General features: G+C 43.0%; 1 protein-coding gene across 2 annotated transcripts in view; it reads right to left on the reverse strand.

Annotated features, from left to right (window-relative positions):
- Positions 1-4,612: 4,612 nt before the first annotated feature.
- Positions 4,613-12,805, reverse strand: part of PDE4B (phosphodiesterase 4B) — a 283,720-nt gene continuing 275,527 nt past the window's right edge. For both annotated transcript variants that reach the window (XM_063137612.1, XM_063137621.1), the window contains 2 exons: positions 10,607-10,789; positions 4,613-6,663 (listed from right to left, as the gene is read on the reverse strand). In XM_063137612.1, the coding sequence (XP_062993682.1) occupies positions 6,298-6,663; positions 10,607-10,789 (549 nt within the window). In that variant the 3' untranslated portion in view covers positions 4,613-6,297. The remainder of the gene's footprint in view (positions 6,664-10,606; positions 10,790-12,805) is intronic.

Below are 12,805 nucleotides of genomic sequence, written 5' to 3' on the forward strand. Positions count from 1 at the left end.
ATGGACTCAGAGGAGGAGGAAGCAGAACCGGTCCAGACAGAGGCTAGTGTCACAACTGCTGAACTGCTGCCAGCTGGGAGTGGGGCCAACTCAGAGAATGAAGTGGAAGCAGAGCCAAGTACCAGTGTGCCGGTGATTAAACCAGCAGGGAGTTTGGCCAATTCAGAAGACACAGAGGGAGAAGCAACAAACTTACCTGCACAGTTGTTTAGGCAGCATAGGGCGGAAAAGGAAGCCCAGCGCAGGTCTCTGCGTATTTATGCTAGACGCCAGCTCAATAGGGAACACCTGTAGCTGCCAGGGAGGGGTATTTAGAGAGCTGGGAAGCAACAGGAACTTTGCCAGAGATTAACTGAGCATCCTGGCAAAAGCTCTTGATTCCTGTTTTGGATCTCGGTGACCTTGTATCCTGGTTGAACGTCGGACTGCATTGGAATTCGTGACCTGCTCATATCCCTGGACTTCTGGACTGTTTTCTTGGACTCTCTCTGCCTGTCGTAAGCCTTTGACTCTCGGAACGGAACTGGACTCTGCCTCATGCTTAATTGTCTTGTACCCTGATATTAAAGAGTTTACTGTGTTGTTGCATAGCACAGCTGAAGACGAACTCCACTGTTTGTTTGCTGGGTTTGTGGCCAAAGTCTTATTTATTTATTTATTTATTTATTTATTTATTTATTTATTTATTACATTTTTATACTGCCCAATAGCCGAAGCTCTCTGGGTGGTTCACAAATTCTTGGGGTTTGTCTGGGCTAGGGTGACCATATTTGGGAAACCAAAAAAGAGGACACCTAGTGTGTGTGTGTGTGGGGGGGAAGCAGCTTTCTGAGTCCTGCAGAAAGTACGTTATTCCCCCACCACCTTAAAGAACCCGATTGGAGTGGAGGAGGGGAAAGGATTTCATTCTGCACCACCACCATCCACTCCAATTGGGGCCTTTTCTATAATGTCCATGAATGACCCACTTTCCCCTTTAAGACCTCAATTGGAGCTCGGGGTGGGGGAATGACGTGCCTCAAGAAAGCATGTCATTCCCTCCTGCCATGCTAATGGCAGCCTTAAAGAGGAAGGTGTGTCATTCCAGGACATTATTGAAAATTATAGAAAATCCCCCGACACCATGGAAAGAACAAAAACCAGGACAAATCCGGGGAAATCCTGACAGTTGGTCACCCTAGTCTGGGCACGCTGCCCACATCTGTATCTCTGTCTAATTAGCTGGTCTATTGGCAGCTTTCCCGGACACCCCCAATTCTAGTGTTAAGGGTAGGCATGGTCAGGCAACTCCCCTGTAGGGGCCCACTGACAGCCTCTTGGAGTTGCTCCTCTATTTCACTATTGCAACCTGCTTTTCACCTGCTACTTGCTGGCTGAGTTTGGACGACACGCTCATCTACAGTTCTTTCCCATTCTGTTCCTGTTAACCCCCCACCCCAGTGGATTAACATGTCGTCCGAACTCAGCTGCTCTGTCCCAGACAAAGGTGGTAGTGTGAAGGAGAAACAGCAGGTGTCACTGCCTGCTTGCTCACTGGCTCGCTGCCTGTCAAGCAAGCAAGTGGTAGCAACAGTGAGAAAGAGCAGCTGGTGACAATGTGGTGAGAATAGACTCATTGAGGGAATGCACCCATTATGAGGTCTTGCCAATGGCCCTCAAAAACCTGGCACTGGCACTATAGTTAGCTACTTGAATTCAAGTGTGCCCTGGAACAGATGTCAAGCTAACTGGCCTGTAATTTCCCAGATCCCCCCTGGATCCCTTTTTGAATATGGGTGTTACATTGGCCATCTTCCAGTCTTCTGGTACAGAGGCTGCGCTTAGGGACATGTTGCATATTTTTGTGAAGAGGTCCGCAATTTCATATTTGAGTTCTTTGAGAACCCTAGGATGGAATCCATCTGGGCCTGGTGATTTATTTGCTTTCAGTTTGTCAACAAGGTTGAGAACTTCATCTTTTGTCAGCACTATTTGCCTCAGTTTCTCAGACTCCCTTCCTGAAAACATCAGTTCAGGCACAGGCACCTGTCCTGTATCCTCTGCAGTGAACATCGATGCAAAGAATTCATTCAGCTTCTCTGCAATTCCCCGGTCCTCCTCTAGTGTTCTCTTAACTCCATAGTTATCCAACGTTCCAACTGCTTCCCTAGCTGGTTTCCTGCTTCTGATATATTTAAAGAATTCTTTATTGTTGGGCTTGATATTATTAGTGATGTACTCTTCAAAATGTTTCTTTGCATCTCTTATTGTTTGCTTGCTTCTCCTTTGTGCCAGCTTGTGCTCCCTTTTATTTTCCTCACTTGGGCAAGACTTCCATTTTTTGAAGGAAGCCCTCTTTTCTACAATAGCTTCTTTGACACTGCTTGTTAACCATGCTGGTGACCTCTTGAACTTGGTGCTACCTTTCCTAACCTGTGGAATACATTTTAGTTGAACTTCTATTATTGTGCTTTTGAGTAAGTGCCATGCATTTTGCAAGGATTTAACCTTCTTGATTCCCTCTTTCAACTCTCTTTTCACTAGTTCCCTAATTTTAGAGAAGTTTCCTCTTTTTTAGTCTTTGGAATACCTCTTCTGACTTGAAGAAGTCTGCTGAGCACAATTATAATCTTATACTAGCTTGTTTCACCTCCAGCTACTTATACAAACAAGGTTCACTCTCATACACATCATACACACCCACATATGTAACTGCTTGGCAGGGTTGTCTCACTGTACAAGCAATGCAAGTTGTCATTTGAGACGTTTTAGGGATGAAACTGTGTTCCTAGCAGTGTCATAGAGGATGCTGGGATCAGCTACTAAAGACTGAGCTTTCATGCCCAAGACAGAGCCTTTACCTGGGATTGAGCCTTTAGCTGCATGTAAATCTCATCTAACCCCAGTGGAACTTATTTCTGAGCAGACATGTATAGGACTGTGCTGTAAGTCTTTTAAGAAACAACCACCAGCTAACATGGCTCTTAACTTGAATGTCATGCCTAAACACAACACCTCTCTTGAAGCAGTCCTTATTTCTCAGTCTCTTGCTTTTTCTCACCACCTCTGTATTCTTTGTTTTTTTTAAATTAGATATGTACCTGGTTTTTCAAGTGAGTTATTTTATTTTAATATTCAGATGAGATGCAAGTGGAAAGCAATGCAGTGAGAAGGAAGCTAGGGTGGTGGCACTGATATAGGAGCAGAGTTGAGTCTGTGCATCAGGCAGGGGGCTGTAAGAGGAGCCATGCTGAAAAAGACCAAGGGTCCATCTAGTCCAGCACTCTGTTCCCACAGTGGCTAACCAGCTGTCAATCAGGGACCCACAAGCAGGACACAGTGCAACAGCACCATCCTATCCATGTTCCTCAGCTAGTGGTATATACAGGCCTCTGATACCTGTGTTCAACAGTCTTCATGGCCTTGCCAGCATCTTCTATGTATCTAACCCCTTTATACAAATGTTCGGTAATAAGGAGTGATGCAGTTGAAGCACATTCCCTTGGTGATCCAACACAACTGAGGGGAAGTGGCATTTCAATGGGTTCCAGCTGACGAGTTATTTCTAGATCAGCAGATAACAAGAAGGTTGTGACGTCTGAGCTACTGAAAGTGCCACCATAAATATCCCAAAAGATCCCAAGTCACCCCGAGGCCATATTTACACATTATTGTCAAAATTTGCTCCTATATGATTGGTACAAAGAAGAGTTGGGAATAGAAGCGGACTTTTATTGATGGGATTCAGCCATATCACACTTGAATGATTGTGCGATGTAACCCTTTAATAATGTTCTTGGATATTCCCCAGCTTTCCAGGAAAGATGGATCAGGCATGAAGAAATGTGATGGTTTATTAGTTCTAAGAAAGAACTAGGCCCGGAGATTTCTGACCACTGCAGCTGTTACATTATAGAGTAGTTCCAGGAGATTCTACTTTTCAGCCACCACTAGGAGGCACACAGCCCTTATAGATTAATCCTTAAATAGCCAGCTTCCTTTAAACTTTATTACTTTCTTTCCAAAACTGATAAATGTATAGCTTTGGGTGGGGAAGAAATAGTTTTAAGATAGTACATTATGTTGGTTTGTTTAATATGAAAACTCGTTCACACCAGGAGGAATTTTCTGTTGAGGTGGAAGTGAGGAGAAATTCTTAAGTCAATGAAATAAATGAGATTGAGTACACAGTTCTGTGTTGGATTAGGTTCTCTATTGTAAACGTTATATCCCTCTTTAAAAAATATTTTCCACAGGGCAGTTTACAAACCTGTTGCCAGTTAACATCCTCACACAACTATTAAAATCAGTGTGATGTAACACTTCCATAACTTGCTGCAGGATATCAGCCTTTAAGTTTTTAAAGATGGAAAATTTCTTTGTTTAATGAAAACATAAAGACAGCTCATAAAGAATCAATCTGAGGTTCACCTAATTCAGTATCATGTCTCTACCAAAGACTAGTATCAGTTGGGTCATAGAAAAGTACAAGAACAAAACTGGATGATTGTGGATTCTTCCCTTATTCACCATCAATGATAGCGACAAAATATTCAAGAATTTTGCATTAAGCATAGAACCCATGCAATTGAAACAAAGTGATTAATTAAAATGAACATCTAGGAGAGGTCAGTCTAAGTCATGCTTTCATTTATTCACTTCATATAAAAATCTCTTAAGAATGCATCTGAACACAATATATAATACTATAACAACATACATTGTGTGAAACTTTGAAACAATAAAATAACCACCTGAAACAATGCAGTGTTCAACAGACATACAAACCCACTGATCATGCACAACTGTGCTATTTTCATCAACTAGTTAGTTACAAGTTGGATTGAAAGCTTGAAATATAGATTTACTAACTGAAATCGGCACTATAAACATGCCTAACAAGCTTTGTTGGAAGAAGTTTCACAGCACAATTATAACATCAGTTCACATTTTGTCATAGAAATTCACATTGGCTTGTTCGTAAATTGGAAAATGACACTTAACATTTTGTGGCATTTACTAGGGTTTTTTTTTTTCTTATTCAGTAGTTTCACATCATCTGAACAGACCATTCTAAACCTCTCTCGGTCACCGACAATGATGATTTCCCAAATCCTAGTGAAAATGAAACCCCTGTGAGCCAATGCCACTTGAATGCCCTCTATGGGTTTCATGTCTCTTTTAAGCTATGTTCAGGTTCATCTATTTTATGCAATACAAAAAAAGTTACAAGAAAGGCAACTCTTATCCAGAGTCTTCTACACAAGTAACATCACCACTGACAGGCAATGTTAATTTATATAAATTAATACTTACAAAACATTACATTATATACATTAAGTAATAAATACACTGTTATAAACAGTACTGGACGTATTAGAGCTCAAGGCAAGTGCAGGAGAGAAAAAGGAGACTAAACCTAGTGGACATGAACTATGCAGGAAAAAGAACACAAAAGGACCAAGTGTACAATTTCCACAGAGTTTAAAAAAACAAAACTACAATGAGGGGAAGATGTACATCACACTACCTCAGTATGCTGTTGTTGTTGTTGTTTTTACATGTGCTGTATTGTGCTATGAGAACACAAAGCTATACTTTATCCTGTGCACAAAAAAAGTCAAAAACAGTTGAATGGAGAATACCGTTTTCAGTAGCAAGCAAACAGAGGAGCTACACAGGTTTTGCAAGGCAGATAAAGTGACCAATGGTGCAGTAATGCAAGGAGGAGGGCACCCTGCTCTATTTAGTGAGTCAAAGTGATTAAACTGCAATAAAGTAACAAGTATTGCCTGTAAAAAGGAAGACTTCTTTCATTAAAACAGGAATAATAAAAAAAATACATCGCTATCAAACACATTTTGTTGCGGATTTAGTAGGTTTTTCAAAAAAGACGTGGAAGTGTTTATAAAAAAGGCACACGGGTCTGCAAACAGGTGGACAAGTTTTAAATGCAGAGTTATGAATCAGTAGTTCTAGCTATCAGACCTGTCTAGATTTCAAAATTTCTTAGGAATAGAAAATATTTCAGTTGTGTGTCATTCATTATCAGTCTCATTCAGTAACAACTCACATTTGCTCCAGACCACCACAATGATTTTGTGTTTTGGCTGACAATGCTTAAGCAGCAATATAAATCGCCTGTTAATTTCCTGAGCAGTCACTACACACTCTTTAACCCTGACTCCAATCTCAAGTAGCTGGAAAGGTCCTTTAGCCAATGGTAGATGCTGGCTGAAGACCTAGATTTCAGATTTGTCGGCGAGACAACCTGCACGTGCATGAAGCATTTAAATTCACCAATACAGATACAGTACATTAAGTATCAATAGGTGATGTATCTTCTGTTAGAATTTCTATATTAGCTCCCCTTTGGGAATCCCTTTTCCCATGGTCAGTCACACAGAGTGTCTTTGTACTGCTGAAATAGCTGATACCATCACTCTCTTTCTCAGGGCCATCGGAATCCTCTTCTTCAAGGGTAAGCTCAAATTGGAACTTCTCGATCAGGCCCTGACAGTCTCTGTTGCGTTCTTCAGGGGGAGGGGAGGGGCTTTGAGGTATCATACTCTGGTACCAATTCCTGTTGTCTTCTAGGGTATCCAGGATATCTTGGGCATCAGGCTGCACTAGGTCTGCCCATGTCTCCCAAAGTGGGTGGACAATATAATCAATAAACCCAACCTGTAAAGCAACAATAAGAAGTAGTTACTACAACTCTAAATTTGTTAAGAACATTTTTATTATTTCATTATTAGTGATATGTATGAATTACATCTCCCCACAATTAGCATTCAAGGCATTATACAAATTAGAAAAAAAGCAATAGTAATAATTAACACTAATACATAAAAACAATGAACTGAAATCAGGAGCAGAAATCTCCTTTACAAAAAACAATGGGGAGCAAACATTAAAGTCCATTATTCTTGATGGAACAACATAATCTTCACTGCCTGACTGAATGGGGTAAAAAGGGGACTAATCCAGCTTCCATAGGGAAAGAGTTCCATAACTGGGGTGCTGCTATAGAAAAGGCCCTATGTCATACACCTACCAATTTAACCTCTCTAGGTTGTGGGACATACAGCAGGGCCTCTGATGCTGATCGTAAGTGATGGGTGGGTTCATACCAAGGAGGTGGTCTTTTAGATATCCTGGCCACAATCTGTTTCGGGCTTTATATATAAGACCCATCAACCTGAACTGAAAATTTGATCCAAGGCCAGTGTTATATGGTCTGTAAAGAGCATGCCACACAACTGTAAAGAGCATGCCACTGCATTATGTCCTAGCTGTCATGTACAGACATTTTCAAAGCAGTCTCACATGCAGCAGGTTATAGTAATGTAGATGAGCGGTGATTAAGGCATGGGTCACTGTGGCCAGAACTGCCTTCCCTAGAAAGGGCTGCAGTGGAGCAACAGATGAAGCTGGGCAAAGGTACTTGTGGTCATCACTGCCACCTGCCTACTCAGGAGCAGCACTTAATCCAAATGGCACTGCCAATCTGTGAACCTAATTATCCCACTTCCAGTTTGGCTTGTGCACTGACCAACAAGACCTGTGACTTGTCTGGATTATGTCTCTGTTTGTTCATCCATATCCAATCCCTCATTCCATAAAGGCAACGTTCAGAATTTCCACAGCCTCCTTGGCATCAGTTGAAAGAGAGACTGAAAGAGCTGGGCATCATCAGCATAATGATGAGACCTAACCCCCAAACTCTGGATGACCTCCTTCATGTAGATGTAACACACCATAGGAGACAAAATAGCCTGAGCAATAGTCCTTAAGCACCAGCTTCTGGGAGCATTCAGCCATCACAGAATGATACCTCCAAGTCCTATATCAGCCAAGCATCTCACAAGGAAACTAGTCAATGGTATCAATTATTACTGAGAGATCCAGCAGAACTACTAGCGATGCGCATCCCCTGCCCATTTCCCTGTATAGGTTATCCACCAAGATGACCAAGGCTGTTTCCACCCCAAAAGCAGGTCTGAGGCCAGATAGCAAAGGAACCAAATAATCAGCTTCATACAAGAAAGCGTCATTCAGGAAGTGTTTGAAAGAAGCCACATTTTGTGCCTCCTGAACTCTTCCAAAAGGTGGGTACTGCTACCAAGAAGGCCCATCGTCAAGTTATTGTGTGGCAAAATTCCGATAATGGAATAACCAACAAGGCCTCCTCAGACGATCTTAAAGGTCGCCTAGATATGTATAAGGGAAGGAGGTCTGCTAGGTCGCAAATTGTTTAGGGCTTTGCATGACAATAGCATAATCGTATATGTGGCTCGGTAGCTAAGAGCCAGTGTTCTTTTAAGACAGATGTCATGAGCATAGCTGAATACAGAAGACCCTAGCTTCTGTATTCTGTACTAGATGGAGCTGCAGATTAAGGATGCTGGTGTTTTTCAGGAATTCATTACACCCTTGATGCTATTTTACTATTGTTGGACTTTTCAGCTGTTAACATACTTTGCACAATGTACTATATCTTTAAATGGGGAAAGAGGAATACTGTTTTACGCAGACACATGATAGTGCAATGTTCTGTGAAAATGGTGTGTCATTGTGGGGAAATAATGATGGCTCCACATATTATCTGATGAGTAAGATATGAACTGGATTAATTCTCAGTTACTTGACAAATGGAAATTAAGGGACAGAGAAAAGTGAATGGCCATACAAGCTATGGGAAAGTCTTCTGCCTGCCCAGAGTTTGTCACCTAAGTTCAAAAGCAGCTGGACGGCAATTTGACAGGACAGGAAAACGACTCTCAAAGGAGCACATCTCAGTGCTAGGATGTTTGGTTTGGAAATCACATTTGCCTCCTTCAGACACAACAGGATGTTGAACAAGCCATTATAATTCTATTGTAACTGTTGAGGCAGCTTTAGCCAAAAGGTGACGAAAACTTCCTGCAGCGTGTGCTCCTCAGCTTTGCCTGGTTATTGGAAGGTGGGGCTCTTTGGCACTTCACATTCATAAAGAAACACCACCAGAAATGTTTCCAAATTTTAAAATGTGTGGAAAATGAATTTTCCCAGTAGACAGCTCAAATGAGAAAAGCACATAGATTTTTGTTTTGCCAGTTTTGCATTATAAAGGATATGGATTAATTATTTTGCCTTATCACTGCTTTCAGTCATTTTATTTATGACGTATTCACGCTGTCCTCCCTCTGAGGAACTCAGGGAAGCATACATGGTCCATTTTATCCTACATGGTTAGGTTATTCGGGGATGGGTGGGTGAGGGAATTGGCTAAAAATCACCCCGTGAGTTGAGTGGGGATTTGAACTGGACTCTGTGGTCCATGTCCCAACACTCTAGCCTGACTTGGTGCCCTTCAGATGCTGTGGACTTGAACTCCCATTAGCCCTAGTCAGCATGGCCAATGGTCAGGAACCCTGGGAGTTGTAGTTCAAAACATCTGGGGGACACCAGGTTTGGGGAGGCTGCTCTAGCCACTACACAAAAATGGAAGTCAGTTGCTCAGAATTTGGAATATAAAAAGGAAAGGACGATTTTCTTTGCAAAATGAAAAGTAGATGCATGCAGAACATCTTCAAACATCAGCTAACTGAGCAATTCCGATGTGGACTATGAGGAAATCCACCACAGAACCACAGCTGCATCCCAAGCCCTGGCTGAATAAGAGATGTGGTTGATTTTTCATTTGTTTTGTTTTCTGGCAGATCCCAGAAATCCCCCCCTCCCGTTGATTACAAAGGAAGGGAAAATGCCTAGAGTAGCCTAAAGCTAGCATCAATTGGGGGTCCAATCTGGGCCCCAATCCTGGATCTTCACTATAGAATTGAGAAGCACTGGAACCAATAGAGGGTCTTCTCAGCAGTGGCTCCACCTGTGGAACAAGCTCCCATTGGAGATCCGCTAATCACCATCCTTGCAGGCTTTTAAGAAGGCCTTGAAATCATTTAATTTTACGTGGCCTTCCCATGATGAGTATTGTTATTGCTTGCTGTTGTTGGTTTGTTGTTGGTTTTATTGTTTTTAATTGTTATTTTATTGTGATTATGTTTTATTGCTTTTAATATTTTAACTGTTTTTTTTAATGTATTTTATTGTTGTAAGTCACCTCGTGAGGACTTTTGCCCTGAAAGGTGGCCAAGAAATGTTTTAAATAAATATGAATGAATGAATGAATGAATGAATGAATAAAATAGACCCCAAACAGCCCTACCCCACACTTGGAATACTCCATTGCTGGGCCTTCTGCTGGCTACTGCCACTGGGAACACTGCTGGAGATAGCCTAACATTTGTGAAGCTTTCCCAGGGGCATAACTGGGTTCTCCGAGCAGGCGGAACTCCTTTCTGCCAGCCCAGAACCCCATCCAGCCAATGGATTTGGAAGTTAAAACTGCATTTTAAATCCACAAAGGGGTCAGAGAAATATGTAGATCAATTTGCATTTAGTCCCAATTGCAAAAAACAAAAAACAAAACCTTTTGGCCATTTACCAATGCATGTAAAAAAACATAGAACAGGGGGAAAACCCAGGATGTCACAACTTAAAACATGCTCACATTAGTCGCAAAAACTTCAGATCAAATTTATCATTCATAAAGTCAGTCAATACTGGCAGAGTAGATACCTACCTGTGACTTCTCTACAGAAGCTGTGTGTTTGTCACACATTGGGCTTATTTCCATCCCTCTCTCCCGTTCTTTGTCTCCCTGTTGGAAAAACTCTTCCATAATTCTGTCTGTCCACTGCCGATAGAGTTCAAGGGATTTTGTGGGATTACTTAAATCTGCACAATGGACCATATTTCGGAGAACCTGTAATTGCAAAACTTGGATTAATTTGACGGCTCACAGAATCAGGCAGAATAGAACAACATTTCATTCTGTGCTTGCTGGTACAGTCAGTACAATTTCACACTAAAAGAAGGACATTTTGATCACAAAAACACCCTTATTTTGGAATGTTTTATGAAAGATGACTTCATTAAAATACATTTTTACCAAGTCACAATGCAGAATATTAGTGGTAGGTCACTTTATGTCAACCTCGTTAAGTGTGGCTATGCCAGAGAAGCAAAATACTTGGTCTGGGCAATTTGCACAAGCATTCTCTTGAATAATCTGCACAACTAAGCCTTAGAAAGTGGGGCAGAGGCAGATGTTTATGTCTCAGGAAACCCGTATCCCATCCTTTAGTTCAGAATTGCTTGTGGACATTACTTTGTTCTAGAATCAAAGAATAGTAGAGTTGGAAGGGGCCTAAAAGGCCATCGAGTCCAACCCCCTGCTCAATGCAGGAATCCACCCTAAAGCATACCTGACAGATGGTTGTCCTGCTCTTAAAGATTCAAGAAGGGAAGGGAGAAAAACTTGGCCTGTCCTGAGTCTGAGGCCCCGTTCAGAAGTCACCTTAAATCATGGCTTTAACCAGGCCCGGTGCTGCCATAGAGGCAACTCAGGCGGCTGCCTAGAGCGCCAAGCAAACGAGGGCACCAAACAGCGTACCCGGAAGCTGCTCTCCTAGAGCGGCTTCCGGGTGTGCTGTTCCAAAGCCGCCGTCCCAGCCTTCGCCCAACCCCAGCACAAAGCCAGGACACGGGTTGGAGGCGGAGGCTTCAGTACTTCCAGGCGCACCGCTTCATTTTTTCCTTTTTTTAAGCAGCTGACCGGCCCACGGGGGGGAGCAGCAGCAGCAGGGGCAGCCGGGCGGGGGGTGGCCTTGGCGGCCCCTCAGCAGCGGCGGCGGCAGCGGCTATGAGGGGGTCGGTGGGCCGGCCCGCGTCGTCGTCAACCCCACCCTGCGTCGCCGCCGTGCCGCGCCTCGCCCCGGCTCCGTGACCCAGGCACGCCGCTTCAAAGCCTCTGCCCCACCCCCCAACCCCAGCGTCCTGTCTTCAAAGCCGGGAGCGGGAGGGAGTGGGCGGGCGAGCGGGGGGGGCGGCTTCAGAACGCGCCTGCCTAAGGCGCAATATAGTCTGGCGCCGGCCCTGGCTTTAACCATGGTAGTTAAGGCAGATCGCCAGGCTGTGTTCAGAAGACACTTTAAACCATGGCGTTAACCACAGTGAATAAGGCTTTTTGGTTTAACCACTATGGTTAAAGCCATGGTTTAAGGTGTCTTCTGAATGGGGCCAGTCTCAAGCTCAGTTGGAGCAGCAGCAGACTGAAGTTCTAACCTGCCCTCACCCCGTTTCAACCCTGGGTTTTGGCAAATGTTATAGAGAGCCAGTGTAGTGTTTAAAGAATCAGACTAAGACTGGGGGATGGGGGGGGCAGTTTCAAATTCCAGCTCAGCCATGAAGCTCACTAGGTGACCTTGGGCCTGTCACTATCTCTCTGCTTAGACTTCATAGGGTTGTTGCGTGGATAAAATGGGGTGAGGCGAGAGAATCATGTATGCTGCTTTGAGCTCCTTGGAGGAAAAGTGGGATACAAATATTTTTTTGTAAAATGTCCTGGGAATACTTCAACAGCCAATCATGATTCTGATGCAGAATTTGTAGTCCTGATTCTTGGAGGCTCATGGACAATGTATGTCAGACTTGCCCTGGTTGTCAATTTGAATCTCCATACATTACAAAGATCTGAATAACTAACTGTGTGGCTATATTTTTCTCCTCCCTACTTGCTTCTACCATGCCAGAATATGTCATCTGAAGTAGCTCTTAGTTACTAGTGTCAAAGGGGCCTAGCAGAGATCCTACAATAGTAATGGAGGGGTGAAATTTAAACAGCTGGGGTCAGATATTAGCACAGGTTGTCTGCCTATGCTGGTACAAAATTCTTCAATCAAGTTCTTTGTATTTAGAGACTGAACTCTAATCCATATGA

The sequence above is a fragment of the Elgaria multicarinata genome, chromosome 1, assembly GCF_023053635.1.
Source record: "Elgaria multicarinata webbii isolate HBS135686 ecotype San Diego chromosome 1, rElgMul1.1.pri, whole genome shotgun sequence".
NCBI lineage: Eukaryota > Metazoa > Chordata > Lepidosauria > Squamata > Anguidae > Elgaria > Elgaria multicarinata.